Consider the following 23,655-nt stretch of genomic DNA (forward strand, 5'->3'; position numbering starts at 1 on the left):
TTTACGATGTACGTACAAACGTCATTTTTCTTCTTATTTTTCACCTTCAGACATATTCTTTGGTAACACAGAAATATAATATATACACAGTAATTATACACATTGCATATGTATATTTGTATATTGTATACATATATTGTGTATGTATATGTATATAAATATATATATATATATATATACATATATATATACATATACATATATATATATACATATACATATCCTCTGAAGAAGACCAAGTTGGTCGAAACGTTAGGGCAATCAACTTTTCCCAACACATCTTCGTTTGCCCTTCCCCACTCATTTCTCTCTCATTTGTCTGAAATCATTGATATATATGTATATATAAATATATATAAATATATATATATATATATATATTATATATATATATACATATTGTAAATGGTAGTTATGCATATTGTATATACTCGTCATATACACATTAGTGACATAAACCAATCACATATAAAAATAAAATTGGGAATTGATAACCCATAGTGAGTAGAGAAAAGGAAAACATATTATAAGAAGAATAAAGTTTTTTTTTTCAAAATAGAGCTAACGGACTTGAGGGAGGAAAACATAAATGGAAACGATATTATAGAGAGTGAGAGGATTTTTTACATATTAGATAAAACCTGTATAAAAAATAAAATGCATTACAACCTTGTATATGTACGTATGTACAGTATGTACGTATGAATGTATGTTTGTATGTATGGATATATGTATGGGATAGTAGAAGTTAAAAATTTATCAGAATATATATTTGCTTGCAGATTAATCCTCAGTCATAGAAGAATGATGCGCGACTCAGGTCCGTAGGGATCATAGTACTGACTACATGAAACTTATGCAGACAAGAACCTTAACGGGAGAATTTTAGATTTTCTCTTCAGTAAGATTGTTGAAATCAATATTTTTCACAGTTTGGTTCCAGTTTTCCCCAAAAGTATTTTGTTAATTTTGTCTGATAGTTTATATTAGTTGTAGATAAACCTACACTTTTGTATGAATATAACGAGCGTGATATTAAAACATCATAACGTTTTTCCTTTTCTTTTTCGTCTCATTAAGGACTTTATATTCCCAGCATCGTCTTCAATAAGCGTGTATTTTGTTTTGAAGAATTAAAGAATTGGATGGAATTGGATTCAAGTCTTTAATTTTTTAAAAAGGAATTGTGAGCATCAAAAACAAAAAATGGCTCTACGCTTAACGCGGAAAAAAAAACCGAAAAGCCTCAACAGGTAACATTTTTTGCAGCATTTTCAGCCAATCAACCAGAGCTTTTGCCATAACGTGAACCTAAATTTTCTCAGATATTTACGTTTTCTTCGATGGCTTCTTTTTACCCTTCCTTTGTCATAAGCCATTATTCTGTTATGTATCACAATTACTCTATTTTTTTTTTTTTTTTTTTTTTTTTAGCTATGATTTCACGAAACCTTTAGTAAAATGTTTAACTCTCAGTATATTGTCTAAATTATTTACGTCATTAGGCTATTCTTACAAGAAATATGTTTTGCGTTTGTAGTTCCTTATGCTCAATTACAACATTGAGAAAGGAAGTGACAAAGCGTTCCTAGATTTGCACCGAATACAAGAAACAAATAATTTTGAGAACGCATCAGATTTCAAATTTTAAATTAGAAACCGATGACGTTTTCACTACATTTTTTCCAAATATAAAACATAATAAATAGTCAAATCTATCTACATAGAATTTCAATGGAAAAGAATATCGACAAGATAACTTTCGATCGACAAAAATGTCGAATGCATTTTTTATATTGATTTTTTTTCTCATGTCATAAAGCGAGAATCAAATAAAGTCATTCGAACACAGCCTCTCGTAGAAACGTTTTAAAATTACATTTAAAAGTTACCTAGATGATCCTCCACGAATTTCTATAATCTCGACTTGCTGTTTCACAACCAGCTTTATTGATAAAACCTTATTATTACTCTGTTCTTCCACAACATTTGATTATACAGAAATTGATAACTGTCGTTTTGTGAAAGATATTTTTATCATTATTATTATTATCATAATTATTATTATTATGGAGTCTTCCTGGGTGGATGAGTCGATCTTTCTCTTTAAATTTATTTTAGGTTTATTTCTTAAATAGTACTGTCTAATACGAGCACTCGTTTTAGATTATCTCTTTAGGAGAGTACACATTGGTCTTCCATTTCATGATCATCAGGATTCTGGAAGAAAATGTCAAGTGCACATTAATATTTTGAGGAAACTGGAATATAAATGAAAATTATTTAATATTCTCAAATTAAAGAAAAACATAAGCTAAACAACAAATGCTAAATATTTCTACATCGAATAATAACATTAGATAAAAAAGTAAAAAAGTACCGACATTTACTGTTGTCTGTGCCAGTGCGTGCATACGTACGTGCGTGCGTGCGTGTGTGTGTATTTACCTAGTTGTATTTACCTAGTTGTATTTTACGGGAAGGGGAGCTATGCTCGTGGGGTCCCGTCTTCATATCTCATTTTATCTAAACTATTTTTAAATTCATGTATTGTTTTTGCACACACCACTTTCTCATCTAACTTGTTCCAACTTTTTATTACTCTCTTTGTGTGTGTGTGTGTGTGTGTGTGTGTGTGTGTGTGTGTGTGTGTGTGTGTGTGTGTGTGTGTGTGTGTGTGTGTGTGTGTGTGTGTGTGTGTGTGTTCACCTTGGTCTTTGGATCACGTGTTGGACTCGTGATCGACAGCTATTTCCCTCCCAGAAGAGAGCTCACAGCTCGTCTGACCGATCTATGGGTAATGCTATGACCTTACACGCGCACACACACCCAACTCCCCGCCGACGAGAGTTAGAGTAACGACTCGAAGCGCAGCGATACTGAAATTATTTCAGTCCTGGACAGGATTCGAACCCGTACCGCCGTAGTGACAGTTGGGGTCTCTACCAACCGCGCTACCGAGTCGTGTGTGTGTGTGTGTGTGTGTGTGTGTGTGTGTGTGTGTGTGTGTGTGTGTGTGTGTGTGTGTGTGTGTGTGTGTGTGTGTGTGTGTGTGTGTGTGTGTGTGTGTGTGTGTGTGTGTGTGTGTGCGTGTGCGCGCGCGCGCGTGTGTGTTATGAATAACGGTTTTGTCTAGATCAAGAATGTTATAAAACCAAGAGTAACTCAAAGGGGCATCTTGCCCCATGACGCCGTTACGAGTTTTGCGAATACTTACAGATAAATAACTGCTGCAGTTCCCGAGCAGGCGATGCTGAGTATAAACATTGAGCCAGGTTTAGTACTGACTGTAAAATCATAGAGGAATGTGTAGCTTGGGCCAGATATCAGTGGAATAATCGCATCCCACGATCCAAGTACAGAGAACACTTTTCCAACCTCATCCGACGATACTAACTTGCTGATCCCAGCGCGGGTGACGATCAGTGGTAGACCTCCCAAAAATGAAACTGTCGCAGCTGGAAATACAAATAATAATGTTAATTATCTTACCAATTCATCTCTTTTGGTTTGATTTGACTTGATTTACAAAGGATTACAAAGGATTACAAAGGCAGAGCATGCCGACAGGAGACCTTTTGGTCCATATCTAGGTCGGATGCGAAAAAAAATCATAATGATAATAAAATAATAAATAAAAACTATAATAATGTAAATAACAAATAAAATACATAAATAAATGCATAGGTATAGTTAAATAACAAACAAACAGTTAAATAGTAAATAATAATAAATTGACATATAACTAATAACAAATGAAAATCAGACAGACAAATGATAACAAAACAAAAACAGATTTATTTATTCTATTAATTTAGATTTGTTTATATTAATTAATCTAGGCATAGGAGTAATCTTTAGCAATGCAAAATATCTACTTTTGTTCGAAGGTATTAGAAGCCTAAATGGATTTGTTTTATATTTTCTTGTATTTTTCTTTCCTGTTCCATACATAAGATAAAGGTAGCAAAAAAGAAGAGCGGATGTAAAATGGGGAAAAGTATGACAGAAAATTTTGAAATTTAATTAAAGATGTTTTGGAAGGACATTAAGAGAGGAAGGGGAAACGAATCAAGTTGAGGAGAAAAGGTAAAAGGTGTAGATGGAGAAATTATGATGGCAGAGACGGCAGTAAGAGGAAGATGGGCAGAGTGTTTTATGGAGTTGCTAAATGTGGAGGAGGATAAGGAGGGAACGGTGGTTGTAGTGGGAGGCACTAAGAAAATGACAGTGATGAATGAGGAAAATGGGGGAGAAATAAGGAAAGATGAGGTGAAAGCAGCTGTTAAAATGAAGAGAGCAGGCAAGAACTTGATGAGTATCATACGGAGGGTCTAAAGAAGGAAGGTACATTGATGGTGGACTGGCTGGTGAGGTTGTTTAATGTTTGTCTAAAAGAGAGTAGAGCACCAGAGGACTGAAGGAGTGTCTGTATAGTTCCGCTTTCCAATGGAAAAGGGGACAAATGTCAGTGTAGTAGTTTCAGAGGGATCAGTTTGTTGAGTGTAATTGGAAAGGCTTATGGGCGGGTTTTGAGTGAGAAGATTAGGAGAGGAACAGAGTGGGTTTAGGAAAGTTAGGGGTTGCGTGGGTCATATTTTTATGGTAAGACAGATATGTGAGAAAGCTTTAGCAAAGAGTAAGGATTTATTTTTAGCCTTTGCGGATTTGGAAAAAGCTTATGACAGGGTAGACAGAAAGGCACTATGGGAGGTAAACGCAAAGGTAATGGGAGGATTGGAGATGGTTAATGAAAATGGAGAAAAGTGGGAGATAAGCCAGTTGTTGTTAGGTGAAAACACTGTGTTTGTAGCAGAATCAGAGGAGGGATTAAGGAAGTTAGTAGCGGAGTTTGGGAAGGCGTGCTAAAGAAGTTGAAAATAAATGTGAGTAAAAGTAATGTGATGAGATGTACAAATGGAGTGGATTGCAGCAAATTTGTAGTGAGTATTAAGGGAGAGAGACTGGAAGTGGATAGCTTTAGATATTTGGGGGCGAATGTGGCGGGAAAGGGGGAGTAGAGTTGGAGTTAGAATGTAGATTGAGAGAAGCAAGTAAATGCCTTGGGGGATTAAAAAATGTAATGAGAAACAGACATTTGGGAACGGATGCTAAGAGGAGATTGTTTAAAGTGGTGATTGTACCAACAGCACTGTATGGGGCAGAAACATGGAACATAAAAGAGGAAGAGTTTAAATGTGTTTAAGATGAAATATCTGAGAAATATGGTAGGAGTTACTAGGCTGGATAGAGTGAGAAACGAGGAGGTGAGGAGGAGAGCGGGGGTGAACAAATGAGTTGGGAGAAAGGGTTGATGAAAGAGTACTGGGATGATTTGGACACTTGGAAAGTGTGACGAAAGATCAGTAAAATAAGTAATAAAGGCAGAGTTGGATGGAGTGAACAGTAGGGAACGACCAATGATGAGATGGATGGATGGGGTGAAAGGGGCGTTGGTAAAAAAGGGGATATCAGTTGAGGAAGGGAGAAGATAGATGATAGGGGTGAGTGGAGAATGGTTGTGTGTCAATGATGCTGTGATACATGGAAGGAAGTGGATGGGGAATAGGGGTGAGGGAGTATGTGTGAATCATATTTTGACGCAGTCCGAAGGGATTTCTCCCCGTCTTCTCTTTTTCTGTGTGAGGGGACTGAGAGGGGGTTCGCCGTTTAAACGAAGCGGCTTTGCTGTGGATGTGCTGTGTCTTGCTACATTGCTTCTGACCCAGGGCAGTGGGCGAGATGCAGGGAAGACCTGTCATCCAGGAAGAGCCAAGAAAAGAGGGAGGGAGAGAGGGGTGGCGAATGGGAGTGGAGTGAGTGGGGAGGACATGGATGGGAGTGGATTTATGCCTTTTGACTTTGATTACCTCCTTTGTATGGCGGAAAAAGCTCTTGGTATGTATGTATTCCATAAACGTAACACTCATATAATTTTTGTATGTTATCATGTTTGTTGTCAAATAAATCAATATACTACAGATAAATAATAGTTTCGTTTTGTTGTTGTTTTTTGTTTGTTTTTTCTTTTTTGTCAAAACCGAGTAAATATCCACTATCAATTTGAAATGATTTAGTCAGTGTGTAACAACGGGTGCGTTCGATTCGTAAAGAAACCAAGCGACATGACGTCACAGGTGATGCGACATTTGATTGACTCAAGGCAAATTAACCGTCACTTTGCAACATCTAATCATGATTTTTCTCTCCGAAGTGAACAGATGGGATGTTAAATTGGGTTTATTTACCAATGAAGAGCCAAAGAGGAGAAGTAGTGACGACTGTCTGGATGCAAAGTCCACAAGCTTTGCTAATACTCCCTACAAAGCCAAGGACTGCATCTTCAACTCTTAGTTTGTAGCTTAGCAACGGTAACAAGATTGAGGTTCCTGCAAAAGAAGATAAATTTCCTAGATAAGACAGCTTTTTTCTTTAGCTGACATGACAGTTAATCAGAATGAATAATGCCCTTATGAAGATGTCATTTTTTAACAGATTGCAATACGTTTTTTGTGGTGTAACTTTAAAGGACAATGAATAGAACGGTCTGGATTACCCAAACTGCCGACGAAGACAGTATAAATGGAGAGGTTAGTATACTGGGCGTAGTTCCAGTGATACTGGGCCTCAGTATAAAGGAACACAAGGGGCTCAGCACCTGTAGATAAAAGGAAATATCTTAGATTTGGCGGGACACTTAGAAAACGACTATTTGGAACGTCGACAACAAGCAGAGCATTGCCTTGTTTATCCAACAACTTAGTCCAAAACACATCAAACCTGTTCAAACAGTATAATCAATTATTTCAAATGTCTTCGTTCAAACAGGATTTTTTTTATATACACATTCCGCTAATGATGAGATTAATTCAAATTATTTTGCGGACTTTTAGCTTTACTTACCGAAGCAGAACTGTAGCAGGCAGAGGGCAATCATGAAAGCCAAAATTCTAAACCTTTTATTTTCTTCTCTCGGCTGGAAAGTCACTCTAATGGCTTCTTTGACATTATCAAAACTAAAAATCTGACGCCAGTAGTGTCCACTGACTTGAGCGTTTTCAAGAGAAAGTGCGCGTGTGTTTTTAATCCTGAGGATGATGTAAAGAACGCAGACAAAATGCACGGCAGCGCTGATGCTAAATACTCCCATGTAGTCTAACGCCTCGTAGATAACGTTGCTAAGATACAGACCCAAGGGAACCCCAACAAACATCATTAAGTCCATGAAGGCTATTCTCATCGTGCGGGAGCGGACGTTGGTTGTGTCTGAGATGTAAGAGAAGGTCGCCATAAGAAGAGTGACTAATCCGCCTGACAGAGCTCTAGGAATTGCCGCCAAAATGATGTACTCTGGAGGTAACCACCATAGGTAAGTGTTTATCTGTAATCGACATTCTCATTAGAAGAAAAATTGTGAACAAATACATTTTGAATATTTAATTTCTTAATTGTGATAATAAAAAAAAAATTGTCCTGCACTTGTCACATCAAAAGGTATAAAAAACAGAGCTTATGACGTCATATCGACCTGTCAGAGTCCCCGTCACATATAAAGACTACGTGACGTCATGTCGATTTCTGACATTTTTTTACAAAATCAAATAGACAATATTGGTCAGTGCATTGAAACTTCATCTTCAAACAGTACTAAAAGAACCAAACTTACGATATACACGAATGCTGTTAGGAAATTACCAATCACAGGAAGAAGAATTGGAATCTTTCTGCCGTTCCTATCACTCCACGCACCCAAGAAAAGGACAAAGAAGATGGTAGGAAGTGAAGAGATGAGGTCCTTAATCATCATAATTCCTGTCGCAATGCGTTGGACTCGAACGTGTTCCTCCGTGTGGGCTGTGAGGTTCTCACACACAGACAGAGGATATTCGAGGGAATTCTCACATACCTGCAAAAGAAACAGAAGTACATAAAAACATGTCTTATTGGTTGTTCGTTCAACAGAAATTCTGAAGACAGTTGTTACCTATTTTATTTACCTTTACTTCAGGAAATATTTCACTACTATTTGAAACGTATTTGCAGAAAAGGACTTTCGTTTTCTGTTGTATATATAGCAAATGCGCGTGGTAGCAAAAACATATAGCTTTGCAAATATTTACAATTTTTTCACGGGAGGAGAAGATGTAGTGTAACTATAATAACTTGTTAACTAATCAGAATTAACTAAAGTAATTTGTCAAACGACAGAAAAGTCAATTTTCTGCGTTCAAGTTTTGAAAAAGTGAATGTTGATATTAAGTGTAGCAAATATGATTTTAAGAAATTATATTTACTTTCAATTTTATTACAAACCAGCCAATGAGATTTCAAATTAGGAAAAACGTCTTGGGTTCAATCTAACTCACACCTCGACACCAATTTGTGGTACACTTTTCTAATCTCATTTCCGATGTTTAATAGTTTAGTTTCTCCTCTAACCCCCCCCCCAACTTCAAAATCCTCGCTAAAATATTTCCTAACCTAACCTTCCATATCCATCTTCTTAAAGTATGCTGGCTTAAGAAATTGAGTATAAAGTGTTTATAAAGGTTTCAGAGAAGATTTTACTTTTTAGACGGTTTTATACTTTTTTATTTTAGAATTATAGTGTTTTCATTCAAGAAGATAAACAGTGAGCAGTTCTACTTAGGGTAAGGCAGCGTGATTGAATTGGTGAGTTTGTATAGACCACACTTATGTGTCTTGAGTCTAGATGTGCCCAGTGTGATATTTCAGTGACAGAAAGTGCATTTAAATGTGACGGATGTGATAAATGGTTCCACTATTTGCCAAGAGTACAAGAAAATATACTTGTGCACTTTGTGTGACAATGAAATACAATGATTATGCCAAATTGTCTGGTGAATTGGAAAAAGTAATTGAAAATCAAAAATGAACATAGTACAACCCAACCCAACCCCCAGTTAATTACGAGACCCCGAAAATAAACTCGACGCTAATTCTGACCTGGATCAAGAAAATAGAAGTACACAGTTAAATTCAGAACAAGTTGAAGATACACAGCCTCAGAAGACAAAAGTATGTATATTTTACTTACAAAAAAGATGCAGACATGGCTGAGCTGGAATAGAGTGTAAATATGGACTGTGTTTCAACTATATAAAAGGCGCCTGCTCAAAAACTGACTGTGAGTACTATCACCCAAAACTCTGCAGACAAACTATGGAAAATAAATATTGTACAAGAAGAACATGTAAGTTCTATCATCCAAAAGGAACTAGATCTAATAGATATGGAAATTCAGAGACAAAGGAAAAAGATGAACTACAGTTCACCAGAAATAACCTAAGAAGCGGCGACAATCAAAGTCGACCGCAAAGTTACAATGTGAAGCCTAAACAGATTAATAATAAAAAGACCAAAGCACGATGAAATAAATATGATCCAGAGGTCTTTTTTAGGGGTTATAAAAGACCTACAGAACACAGTAAGCCAGCTTCAACAACGAAACCTTGAACCCCGGGGGTACAAGACATGATAGCCACTGCAGTGGTACTGTATATTTACAATGAGAAAATATAATGCGCATTCACTGTATCTTACTAATTGACATTTTTAATTTGAAATAAAAAAGTACCTTTGTTTAGTAATTGAATATATCGAATCATTTATCAGCAAGATTTGTATCACTAATCCTTTTCATATGTTTTTATTTATTTATTTATTTATCATTATTATTTTTCGCATCCGACCTTGATATGGACCAAAAGGTCTCCTGTCGGCATGCTCCGCCTTTGTAATCCTTTGTAATCCTTTGAAGTCAGACACTGCACAAACTGACCCTATATCCAGCGAGACATATGAGCCAAGGAATAGGCATACAGCAAATGCCTCCTTTCATGAGGAATCAAGTGGCAGGTCGTGCTGGGCAAATACCGCTAATTTCAGTACCGGAATTGCCGGTAAACAACAATGCCGTTACCGGAATTACCGGTACTTTACCGGTAAAAGACTCGTGAGGTAGTAGTGACGTCCCAAGTTCGACTCGCATTTATGACTTAAATCTTTAAACAAATTTCATCATACTATGGTGTGTAGTCACAACTCAAGTTTTGTAACGTCGTCACTATATATATATATATATATATATATATATATATATATATACATATATATATATTCATATATATATATATATATATATATATATATATATATATGGGTCTTCGTTTGGCGACACGCGGAATTTTTCGATGAAACTTTCACAATTAATATAGTTTCGTATGCTGATCACAGAAATAACATTAATTCTATTGAGAAATTAAAAAAGTGCCGAAAAAACTGTTTTAATGGTAAAAAATGACCGAGACCTTAGCGGTACATACTTATAAATGGTAAAAGTTTAACCGGTAAAATTAGCGGGACACTGGGCCCGTCAGTACCGCCAAGCCGATACGCGCTTACCGAGACCTTAGCGGTACACCCCTTAACGGTATTTTACCGGTAAAGTTAGCGGCACACTGGGCCCGTCAGGCCGTCAATACCGCCAAGCCGAGACGCGCTTACCGAGACCTTAGCGGGACACCCCTTAACGGTATTTTACCGGTAAAGTTAGCGGCACACTGGGCCCGTCAGGCCGTCAGTCCGTCACTCAGTACCACCAAGGCGAGACCTGCTTACCGCTGTCTGAGTGTTATGGTATAGCTTGTCGAGTTATCGGTTAACCGTTAACGGAACCGGTATCTGCCCACCACTAGTGGCAGGCCAAATACACCTGGAACCCAATATGAATACAAACTTCCAGAATCCAGTTCCAGGGAGTTGACTGATAATAAAACTAACAAGAACTTTATATATATGAATGTCGGTGGGATATTAAGGAATAATGGTTTTGATCAAAGCAAAATTAGATATCTTGAGGATCTGGCAAATGAACAAACTGTGTATATTGCTTTAACAGAAACTCATCTGATTGAATAGGTCACAGATAAGGAAATCAGAGTTAAAGATTTTAAATGTATAAGATCAGATAGACTCAATCGGCCACATGGAAGTGGTGTGTGCTCTGATCAGAGAAAACGTAGATCATAATGTTCTTTTAAGTTTCTCTAATAGTGTGTGTGAAATATTATCAGTTCAAATACCAAAAGAAAATATGATCGTAAATGTAATATATCAACCACATGATACAAGGGCACAGGAGTTTCTTTTAAATAATTTATTTGCTGCAAGAAAAAATCAATACTCAACCTTGCGCACTTACCAGAACTGATAATAGTAGGGGATTTCGACTTCCCTAATGTGCAATGGGGATTACAGGATCCTAATGTACTTTCAACATCAGGTAATACTAATAATCAAGTGAAGACATGATGCGAGTTCGCATGTTCTTTCTAATTGAAACAGTTAATGAAAATTCTTACACGTGGAAATGATATCCTAGGCCTAATTTGGTCTAATGTAACAGGCAATGTGAAAGAAATTTAATCTATTCCTACTAATATATCAAACCAAACATATTACAGATGGAGGCTGAAGTGACATTTATAAAACAAAATGTCAATATGCAGTAGGTGACAAGAGAGGTCTTGAAAGGCTGAACTTTGCTAAAGTAGAGTGGCTGAAATTAAATGAAACTTTATCGAACATAAAATGGGATACGATAATGGTTAGTAATAATCCAGACACAATTTTACAGAATCTATTAATAATGTGACCAAACAATTAGAAAACCACGTGCCGAAGAAGAGGTCCAACAAAAAAAAAAAAATTCCTGAAGGAAACGCAGAATTATAATGCGTAGAAGAAGAAAGTTGATAAAAAAAAAAAACTTCCAGGGCTCTATGAGACCCTAAAAATCAAAGCTATAACTGAAATTAAGATATGTGAAAATTATATACTTAGACTACACAGAGAAACTATATCTACAGAGAATATTGCAGTAAGATCAAAGCCAATCCAAGACACTTTTTTATGTACGCAAAACAATTCTCTAAAAAAACGTAGCATTGACTCTGCTAAATGAAGATGGCTCAGAAGTGAACACACCAGAAGATATAAATGAAACATTGAGAAAGCAATATGAAAGTTTTTTTTCAATCTCAAAAGCTGATATGGTGGTAAATGACCATGCAATTTTTTTTCAAAAACAATAAAAATGAAAATGAGTGTCAGGCATATCTTAATATAAATGAATCAATGATTGATAAAGCTATCTCGTCTATATCTAGTAAATCATCACCAGGACCTGATGGTATGTCTGCTAGTGTTTAAAAACTGCAAAAAGTCATTTCTGGAACCACTAGAAATATTATTTGAAGACTCTCATAACAGCTTTTTACCGGAGTCATTTTAGTGTCAATTTTTGAGAGAGGTTATACGAAAAAAGGATAAAATTATAGGCCAGTATCCTTAACCCAAGTAAGTATGTAGACAATGATGCTCGTTCTTTTGCATTGTTACTGGGCTATTTTTCCTCCTACCTCTAATTAATCGGTGATATCACCCACCTCCATCACTATTTCCGCCGTCAAGTCACTCTCTGGCAAACTATTTTGTTTCCTCAACAGTTGACGTAGAACGCCATTTGATATGATGGAGGAAAATTATTTTCCTTCAGCTGCATATCAAATTCCTTCTCGACAGCTGCGGGCTGCAAATCAGCGCCAACAATCGGAGGAAAAATAGCTCAGTGTGATAAGGCCTTAACCTCCTCTCCCTCCCACCCGACCTCACGCCGCACACCAACAATATCCAGTCGGACTTACCTTGTCCAGCACCATCTTGGTGGCAAAGATCGTCTTGATGGTGTACCCCATGGCATTCAGAAGAAGAACAGGTTCAACAGAAATGTTCTGCAAGAACAACAGGAAGCTTCTCGAAAGAGGCACCTCCTCCCGAAGAAGGCTTTGTCTGATTTGCGTGTAGTCATGAGAACCGTTGAAGGAATTGAGAAGTGGTGTGGTTTCCTTACGCTCTTTAGTCGAGTTTTCCGGCTGTGGCAAACGGCCACACTTCGAAGTCTCTCCGCCTTGTGGTGCTGTAGGGCAGACCGACGCCATGTCGCTGGACGTACCGACAGACTATCCTATTTCTATTGTGTATGACACCCTTTATCTATTTGTTTATTCATTTATTTAACTATCTATCTATTCATCTATTTATTCATCTGTTTATTTATTTATTCGTTTATTTACTTATTTCATATATTTATCTACTTATTTATCTATCCATTTATCTATTTGTTTATTTATTAATTTACTTATACATTTGTTTGTCCGCTATCACATTTGTGTATTTATTTATCTATTCATTTACTTGTCTATTTACTTATTTACTCAACCATCTATCTATACATTTTAACCGATTTTTTCATTTGAGAAGTAACTGTTGATCACTACTTATCGTATAAACCTCCGGTCTAAGCAGTGAGTCTTTGCATGCCCGAACAAGTTTTTATCGCTGACCGAAACGTTATGCAACGTTCAGCAGAATAGTCTTAATTCCTATTGGCTGACTGCTGCGAAACGGTCGGCTATATTTTGGACAATTTGGTAGTCTAGTTACACTTATAGGACCAGTTGCTTAGCACCAAAATCAACGTCTCCATGGGTTTCTCAAATATTGTCCTAGCAAAAATGTCGACATTTTCCGTAGCAACGCACGCAACGCGACTTACAGCAACACTTCTTCATCTACAGATCCAAATAAACAGAGATAGAAAGACGGCGTTTGGCGGAGTTTCTGAGAAATAATAGTCTATTTTCACTCGTTGTAGGTAAATATGGAGTACATGTCTCACGTAAATGGTTTATTTGCTAAGTAGGATCACAAATCGATTCTTTTTCTTTAGTGCAGAGTGCGCGCAGGGTTTCCTTGGATACTACTCCTGCCACTTCCCGGAGGAGACTGAGAACCAGTCCTTGCCCAACAAGTACTCCCTAGTCCCTCCCTCACTGTTTTGGGAGTTCCTGTTGACTATGTAAGACAACAGCTGCTCCCTCTCCGAACTCCCATCTCGAGCTGAGTCTTAGATAATCATTTTGTTCCCTATTCCTTTGTTTGATTGATTGATCGTAGTTTTTTCATTCTCTTAACACGAGTATAATTCTCTTTCTCTTCCTGTTCCCAGTTTCTTTCTCAAAACGCTGTTACGGTAGAAAGAATTGGAAAAAATAGTATGATACCTTTCCTTACTGACACAGTTGGAATGTAATATATATATATATATATATATATATATATATATATATATATATATATATATATATATATATATATGCTGATTAGAACACGGGTACGTGTGTTCAGTTATGCAAAGTAGACCACTTGGAAAAAGAAACTAACGAAGCAGAGCGCTTTCGTATATTACATCTTCAGTGCAAAAAGTACATAGTTAATAGAAATACATAGATTATATATACATGAAAAAGGAACAAGGACAGTTTACATGAGGGTAGAGGACATTTACTCCCTGGAAGGCGGGCTGTCAGGTCGCAAGGGTCAATGCATCCACTAATGAGGGTGGGGCGACATTAGGTCACAGTCGCAAGGTTACATTTTACCTGTTATTATTTTCCTTATTTCTTGACAGATAAAACTGTCAAGTTTATATAAGCCCTTGTGTAGGTTGGTTTTTTGGTCCATACCACCAGTAATCAAAATACCAACCTACACAAGGGCTTATATAAACATGACAATTTTATCTGTCATGAAATAAGCAAAATAATAACAGGTAAAAGATCCTGGGCCCATTCGTCACCTTCCTCATTTCCTTCCATTTTCCTCAGTAATCCCTCCCCTTCTTTTTCTTCACCTTCCCACTACACCACGAGCTTTCCCCTTCCCTCTTAAACAACACGGGTACTTCCTTGTCGTTGTGATCCTCGAGATTTACAGTTTTCTCTGGGGTCCAAACTTCGTTGTCACCTCTACCGACGTGTGTGTGTGTGTGTGTTTGTGTGATTCACCATTGTCTTGGATCACGTGTTGGACTCGTGATCGACAGCTATTTCCCTCCCGGAAGAGAGCTCAGAACTCTTATATGATCGATCTATGGGTAATGCTGTAACCTTACACGCACACACACACACACTCCACGAGAATTGGAGTAACAACTCGCAGCGCAGAGATACTGAAATTATTTCAGCCCTGGGCGGGATTCGAACCCGGACCGCCGTAATAGCAGCCGGGAACTCTACCCACTGCGCCACGAGAAGTGTTTGTGTGTGTGTGTGTGTGTGTGTGTGTGTGTGTGTGTGTGTGTGTGTGTGTGTGTGTGTGTGTGTGTGTGTGTGTGTGTGTGTGTGTGTGTGTGTGTTTATGGGTAAATAAATAAAGGAATAAACAGATTAATTAATCAAAAGATAAATAAATACATAGACAAATAAGCGAATAGATAGGTAAATTGGTTATTTAGTAATCATCATAATAGACAAATGATGGACGGTAGTTGTAGATATCTCCAAGAAGAAATATTGAACTGCTGCCCTGTGCTGTTTCTAGTTATCAGTTAACACGAGGAGGACGAAAAAACGATCAGTCGCTGGTTGCTTCTCATCTCTCATAATGAACAAATATATATACAACAATGGGAACTATGACAGGGGAGTTGATATTCCCCCATGTACCTCTCTCGGAGGCACTATATGCAAGTATCCATATTTGTTCAATAAACGCACACTAAATTAAATAGTTGGATGAATAAATGTTTATAGAAACGAGAAAATAGGTTAGTATGTTAAGAAAGAAATGAGTATTATTTACGAATACACCTACACAAACATGAAAATCACTCTAAGGCGGATGCTCGTGGTTGTTTGCGCTTTTTTTTTAAGATATATCACAGAAAAAACAAAATGTGTCAAAACCTTTGGAAACCTAAAAAACCCTGTAACACTGACTAGATAAAAGCGAACCTGTATGTATCTCGTATGATCATAAAAAAAAATCTTGAAGCTTTTTTTATGATCACGTTTCGAAGCTGCTTCAACTGTCGTCGACTGCCGTTGCATCTTCAATATTTTCTATTTATTTATGTAATTAGCTTATCTATATATTTGTTCGTCTGTTTATTTATTCATTTATGTATCTATTTATTCATTCATTTATTTATTCCTTTATTTATTAATTTGTTTACGTATTCTTATATTTATCTTTCTATATTTGTTCTATTTTATTTAATCTTATTCTATTCTAGTCTGTTCTGTTCTGTTATATCTTATTTTATCCTATTCATTTTTAATCTTGGCAGCAGTTAGACAGCCGTCAAACACTGTCTTGGACTGTACATTGTGTCTGTACTATCCACTTCCTATCGCGATGTTATTACAACGAACAGACCAATCAAAACTTTAAAATATATGACGATCACTGACACGGTTCTAATTGGATCAATCTCCACAAAACCGTAGCTTACTTTAGCTTAACTTACCTTCAATTAGCCTAGCTTATCCTGGGTTAGCGTAGCCTAGCCTTACCTAACCCAACATTACCTAACTTAAACTAACACTACTTATCCTTACCTAGCCTTTTCTAGCCTTACCTAACTTTACTCTATCTTACCTAAATTTACCTGACCTTACTTAACCTTACCTAGCTTATATTACCTAATTTAACCTAACCTAGCCTTCAACATCATTACCCCCTTCTATGCTTATTTGTTCATCTATTTTGTTTTATCTTATTTTATTCCGTTTCATCTTATTTTTTGTTTGCCTTTTTACGATGACCCTCCGGGGCGTCGTCGTTTCATTCTTCTTCAGGAAGATCCTTGAGCTTCTTGACAACACCAGAGACTTGATTAACATATTTCGTAAACAAAATGTGTGCGACCACAATTCGATGGGGGACACCATATGGCAAAGGTAGCCGTCCCTTTACCATGTCCTGCCACCCCGTCCCTTTAAACATGTCCTGCCTTTTTATGGTTAGGAAAGCTTGTTTATACGACATTCTGATTCTGAATCTTGACCACCCATATGAGCATGTAGAGGAAGAAATTCTTCATATAAGGGAGGTAGCTAAGTCAAAGCACACGCCCACAAAAAAAAAATGCACTGCCCCACCCATAGCCGTATGAACTAGTTTTACTACGTTTACATCTCATTTTTCGTTAATAGTCTCTGCATTTACGTACCTCCGACAGTCCTCAAAGAAGAAGGAAGAAGAAGAAAAGGAAGAAGGAAGAGGAGATTTTGTGAATATCAATTTATTACGCTCATAGAGCGACAAACCTAACACAGTAGACACTTTCTATTTATACATAATATGCGTGACGTGCAGTTCACGTTACTACTGTACGTACGGTGAAGCAACACGGCAATAATAACATAAAAAAGGAGACAGCAAGAGACCACAAGGCCCACACTAGGCAGTTCCATTATATCGTGTAAGGTGAAATATATTGGTAATCAAAATGAGATAAGGTTTGACATCCACTAAAGTGTGAATGTCGAAAGAGAACAGTGTCTAGATTATTGTCAGGATGACAACACTATTGGCCAGGTGGTGAGGAACCAACTATATAATGTAAATATTATGTATGAAGAGATAGGAAAACACGTCTGTCCTCCAACGTTGTTGTGTGTAGAGTCACTGTGCAGTTGAGTCTGAAATTTGTAAATGTACAATATTTGGAGACAAAAAAATTAAACATGACTGTACTTTTTTAATAAATTTCAATATTAGAGAGTTCATTCGTAAGATATCTTAAGATTGTATTTTTTTTCTTTTGCATGTTGACATACCGGAGAGAATGAAAATAAGAATGGTATTTTTGGGCGGATAAGAATGATATAAAGACACACGAGATAAAACCAGATTAAATTATTTGAATTAGGTAAGGCAAAGGTGATGGGCGAGGAGAGGAGTAGAACAGAGTACTGCATTGTGGGAAGAGCCCAAAGGAAGTTTCCAAAATTTGACTTGGTTACAGAACTTCAAATCAAGTGTTTGTTTATTGATCTTCCCACAAAATACAAATCTATAAATTCTATCATCTGCATTATCAGAACGTTGCATATTGTAAAGTCACTGGTTAAATAGAAAATAAAGATATTTTGCCTATTGAGTGAAGTAAACTTGTAAAAGGGTAAAAGGATCTTCTGATATGTGGTGAAATTTGTGCACAATAGGTAGGCTAAATATCGGTGAGTTGTATTCAAATCCGATAAAGAGAAAACATCAACAACAATAGGGTCTGAGCCCATTTACTTCTATTCATAACTTGTACCCTTGTCCTGACAGCTGCCAAGTGATTTAACAAAGTCAATAACCCTGCGGAGCGAAAGAGTTATTGAAGATATTCCTACAACATGCAGGCCGTGGCGTAGCAAATGGGGGGGGGGGGGCAGCGGTCCGCCTAGGGCGGCACGTGCCAGGACCGGAATGTTGATGAGGTAAAATATAAATATTTATATATATATATATATATATATATATATATATATATATATATATATATATATATATATATATCACTGTCTATATATATATATATATATATATATATATATATCACTGTCCAGTAATGTCGTTACACATTAGTAATTGCACTAAGAACCCACTATTATTTGGATTTAAGAAAAGAAGAAAATAACGGATTTCCGTATATTTCGATCACTTGCTGTGATCCTCTTCACGCGGAATACATAGACAAGAGAACATACACATATTATATACAGATGAGAGAGGTAAAGTTAGGGAACATGGACAAGTCAACTCATGTGGCATCTATATTGTTGTGCGGGTTATGTGGTAAATCGTCCGCTTTTACAATATGGGGAAATAATTTATCAACTGCCAAGGTGGTTATGTAATCTGGTGACCATTGGCCTTTTGAGATGTTAAAATTCGGGAATTGTTTTATTAAGGAAGATTCAATTATTTTCCTTTTGTAACTACAGAATAAATTGGGACGAGGCAAAAACCATTTTCAAATCCAAATGTAGTTACAAAAGGAAAATAATTGAATCTTCCTTAGTAAAACAATTCCCAAATATTAACATCTCAAAAGGCCAATGGTCACCAGATTACATAACCACCTTGGCAGTTGATAAATTATTTCCCCATATTGTAAAAGCGGACGATTTACCACATAACCCGCACAACAATATAGATGCCACATGAGTTGACTTGTCCATGTTCCCTAACTTTACCTCTCTCATCTGTATATAATATGTGTATGTTCTCTTGTCTATGTATTCCGCGTGAAGAGGATCACAGCAAGTGATCGAAATATACGGAAATCCGTTATTTTCTTCTTTTCTTAAATCCAAATAATAGTGGGTTCTTAGTGCATATATATATATATATATATATATATATATATATATATATATATGTATATATATATATATATATAATAATACATACATACATATACCAAGGCTTTTTTTCCTCTTACCAGGGGGGCAGCCAAAAAGGACAAGGCACAAAAACACTCCCACCCACTCCATCCCCGAAAACACTCCACACTCCTCCACCCTCCCTCCCATCTTAGCACCTCCTAGATGACGGGTCATCCCTGCACCCTGTCCACTGCCCTGAGTCAGAAGCAGTGTCGCAGGACACAGCACATCCACAGCAAGGCCGCTTCATTAAATCGGCGACCCCCACTCTCCGTCCCCCTATATAAAGGAGAGGACGGGGAGAAATCCCTTCGGGCTGCGTCAAAACATTTTGCTCACACACACTACCTCACCCCCATTCCCCCGTCCAATCCACCTCATGCATCACAACATTTTCCATATAATGATAATGATAATGATAATGATAATGATAATAATAATAATAATAATAATAATAATAATAATAATAATAATAATAATAATAATAATAATAAAAATCTAACCAAAATATTAAATTTTATACCAATATGAGTTTTTTAAGGTAATATGGTACTGTTTTTAAACAGATTGTTCAACTGTAGCATCAGGACCGTGTCTAAAGCAAATTTTCTTAGTTTAAGAATGTTTTCCTAACCTACATTCGCTTTAGACGCTATTTTAGCTTTCAGTGATTTTGTCAGCTATTTTAAAATAAATTGAAATATGACATAACGATGATGTGAATTTACGTAAATACGAGTGCCGGTAAAACCAGAAACCAGTAAGATATAACTTTATTTCATTTGTTGATATAAAATGGCACAAAGTTAACTAAAAATATCTAGCAAATTAATATTAGTGTTGGCCTATGGCGGCAGCCATGTTGTAGGATCGATGGCTAGGCGAATTCTATATTCCTAGGTTCTAAAAAGAAATTCCTAGGTTAGGAAAAAATCCTAGGCTAGGAACTTTTGCTTTAGACACGCCCCAGTTTTATATCCAGTGAAGATAAATGTTTTAAGTTAAGTATTCCTGCTTTATATCAAAGAATAATTTGTAAATCTTACACCCGCTCTGGGCGGCAAAAAACAGTTGCTACGCCATTGCATGCAGATTGTATAACTTTATTTCTTTGAGTTACGAAAGTAACAAGTCATGGGGACGCTTTGTTGCTGAGGCGACTCATCTGGATCCAGTGAAGATAAATGTTTTAAGTTAAGTATTCCTGCTTTATATCAAAGAATAATTTGTAAATCTTACACCCGCTCTGGGCGGCAAAAAAACAGTTGCTACGCCATTGCATGCAGATTGTATAACTTTATTTCTTTGAGTTACGAAAGTAACAAGTCATGGGGACGCTTTGTTGCTGAGGCGACTCATCTGGATCGCATCGCCTAAGGGAACAACGTGGAATCGAGTCGCCTCCACCCGTTCTACAAGTTCATAAGTACCGGTACGGGACAAGAACAGGACCCAGTGAAGTCTGGGTACGGGTAAGAGTGAAAGCATTGACGATCCTTCATTCACGTGGCTTGATACTGGAAAAGCTCTAGGTGTTCGCTTAATGTTGTCACTATAGCACTAAACGAGGGATATATATATATATATATATATATATGTATATATATGATATATATATGATATATATATATCATATATATATCATATATATATATATATATATATATTTTTTTTTTTTTTTTTTTTTTTTTTTTTTTTTTTTTTTTTTTTTTTTTTTTTTTTTTTTTTTTTTTTTTGCAAGAAAAACACGCAAGGGAAGACGAGGGTGAAATGAGAGGACTGTGTCTTCCATGACTGCCTTGACTTAGATGTTCTCTCTGACAAGGCTTGGCAGCCATAAAAATAACTACCACAAGACCTTGAAAAGTGTTTGAACTTAATGCACCGCACACTAAGAGAATCAGGTCCCTTTGAATAGTATTTGATGCCTTGATCTTTCCCCTGATAAATATTGTTATGTAAAGTCTGTATTGACTTTTTGGTGTCCAAAGGTTTCTCTGTCTTGGATAGAATCGTAGCATCCAAGTGCCCCCTCGCCTCCTCCGTTCCTCCTCCTCCTCCTCCTCCTCGCTTCCATTATCAACCAGTTCACCGTCCCGATTTTGAAAATGAATGAGTAGTTAATAAATAGATTAGCAAACAGATAAATATGTAGATAAGCTAATGAATTAGTTGCTTAATCAATTAACAAATAATAAATCAATAAATGATACTCAGATAATTGAAAGATAAGTACATAAATAATAAACAAAAGAATAAATATATGAATGAATGAAGTAAATTAAAAGATATAGTTATATGCAGCTTGTGCAGCATTAGTAGCAAGAAGGCAGCATTATTGCATACAATACATGAGTTAAAATGTATGATTATTGGAAATCAAGGATATAGATTACGTTGGAACTGTACATGAATTTGAGGCTAGCTATGATAAATAGAAATAAAGAATAGGAGGCGGAAAGACAAGCGTTGCTCCTACAGTTAGATGAAAACAAAATACACCGATTTACCGCACTTACAATAGATGGAGCTGATAACAATTAAATTATCAAATATAATTTCACAAAAAAAAAAAAAAAAACGTAAAACCAAACTCCATAGTTCATTAAACGTCTTACGTCATCCATTACCTATTTGTAGTTCGAATACTGAGGGGGAGTTAGTTATTCTGTTCGAGCAGCCATCTCTGCCAATTTTGGTTGATTTTCGTTTTTTGTTAACCCGTTACATATCAGTGCCCCCCTTCAATTATTTTACTCTTGCCAATGTCTTTCAATTTTGTTCTAAGACCAAAAAAGAGAAGAGAAATTCCTTCAGGTTGCGCCAAAATATTATTCACACATACTCCCTCACCCCCCATCCCCCACCCATTCCCTTCCATGTATCACAGCATCATCCATATATAAACATTCTCCATTCACCCCTAAGTCTTCTCCCTTCCTTCCTCAACAGACATTCCCCTCTTTCCTAATACCCCTTTTACCCCATCCATCCATCTCATCCTTGGTTCCCCTCACATGTTCACACCTTCCACTTCTGCCTTCCACACCTCTTTTACTGATCTTTCTTCTCTCTTGCCATGTTTCCAAATCATCCCAATACTCTTTCATTAACCCTTTCTCCCAACTCCCTTTCTACCCCAGCTCTCCTCCTCACCTCATTTTTCACTCTATCCAGCCTAGTAACCCCTACCATACTTCTCAGGCATTTCATCTCGCATTTAAACTCTTCCTCTCTTATGTTCCATGTTTCTGCTCCATACAGTGCTGTTGGCACAATCACTCCTTCATACAATCTCCTCTTAGCATCCATTCCCAAATGTCTATTTCTCATTACACTTTTTAATCCCCCTTTCCCACCACAAGTATCTAAAGCTATCCACTTCCTCCTGTCTCTCCTTTAATACTCACTTCCAATTTGCTGCCACATCTCATCACCTTACTTTTACTCACATTTATCTTCAACTTCCTTCTTTTGCACACCTTCCCAAACTCTGTCACTAACTTCCTTAATCCCTCCTCTGATCCTGCCACAAGCACAGTGTCATCAGCAAACAACAACTGACTTATCTCCCACTCTTCCCCATTTTCTTTAACCATCTCCAATTCCCAACCCATTACCCTTGCATTTCCCTCTTGCACCACCCCATCCATGTATAAATTGAACAGCCAGGGCAACATAACACATCCCTGGTGAAGTCCTACCTTTAACTCAAACCCCTTACTTTCTCCATTTCTAATTCTAACATAGGTTCTACTATTCTCATAAAAACTTTTGACTGCTCTTAACAACTTCCTCCTATCCCATATATCTGCAATACCTCCCACAGTGCCTTCCTGTCTACCCTGTCATAAGCCTTTTCCAAATCCATAAAGGACCAAAAAATCCTTACCTTTCTCACATATCTGTCTTACCACAAAAATCTGATCCACACAACCCCTACCTGTCCTAAACCCATTCTTTTCCTCACCAATTACTCCCTCTGTTCCTTTCCTAATCCTCCCATAAGCCTTCTTAACTACACTCAACAAACTGATCCCTCTGAAACTACTACACTCACACTTGTCCCCCTTTCCCCTGTGAAGCAGAACTATACAGGCACTCCATTCCTCTGATACTCTACCCTCTTTTAGACAAACATTAAACCTCACTAGACAGTCCACCATATTGTTCATCCCTTTTTTACACTCCATATGACACCTATCCCAGGTGCTTTAACTGCTCTAATCATTTTAATAACTGCTTTCACCTCATCTTTCCTTATTTCTCCTCCATTTTCTTCATTTATCACTGTCATTTTCTTAGTGCTTCCCACTACAGCTACCTTTCACTCTCTATCCTCCTT

General features: G+C 36.9%; 1 protein-coding gene across 1 annotated transcript; it reads right to left on the bottom strand.

The window, feature by feature from the left end:
- Positions 1 to 1,478: 1,478 nt before the first annotated feature.
- On the bottom strand, positions 1,479 to 13,821 carry LOC143035502 (putative peptidoglycan muropeptide transporter SLC46). Its single transcript, XM_076202369.1, has 7 exons — positions 12,729 to 13,821; positions 7,667 to 7,906; positions 6,904 to 7,381; positions 6,557 to 6,658; positions 6,249 to 6,389; positions 3,218 to 3,458; positions 1,479 to 2,220 (listed from the first exon to the last, which is right to left on the bottom strand). The coding sequence occupies exons 1-7, from the start codon at positions 13,020 to 13,022 to the stop codon at positions 2,163 to 2,165; spliced, it is 1,554 nt and encodes a 517-aa protein (XP_076058484.1). The 5' UTR covers positions 13,023 to 13,821; the 3' UTR covers positions 1,479 to 2,162.
- Positions 13,822 to 23,655: the final 9,834 nt, after the last annotated feature.

Source organism: Oratosquilla oratoria, chromosome 19 (assembly GCF_046742065.1).
Source record: "Oratosquilla oratoria isolate Oo_2021 chromosome 19, ASM4674206v1, whole genome shotgun sequence".
Lineage (NCBI taxonomy): Eukaryota > Metazoa > Arthropoda > Malacostraca > Stomatopoda > Squillidae > Oratosquilla > Oratosquilla oratoria.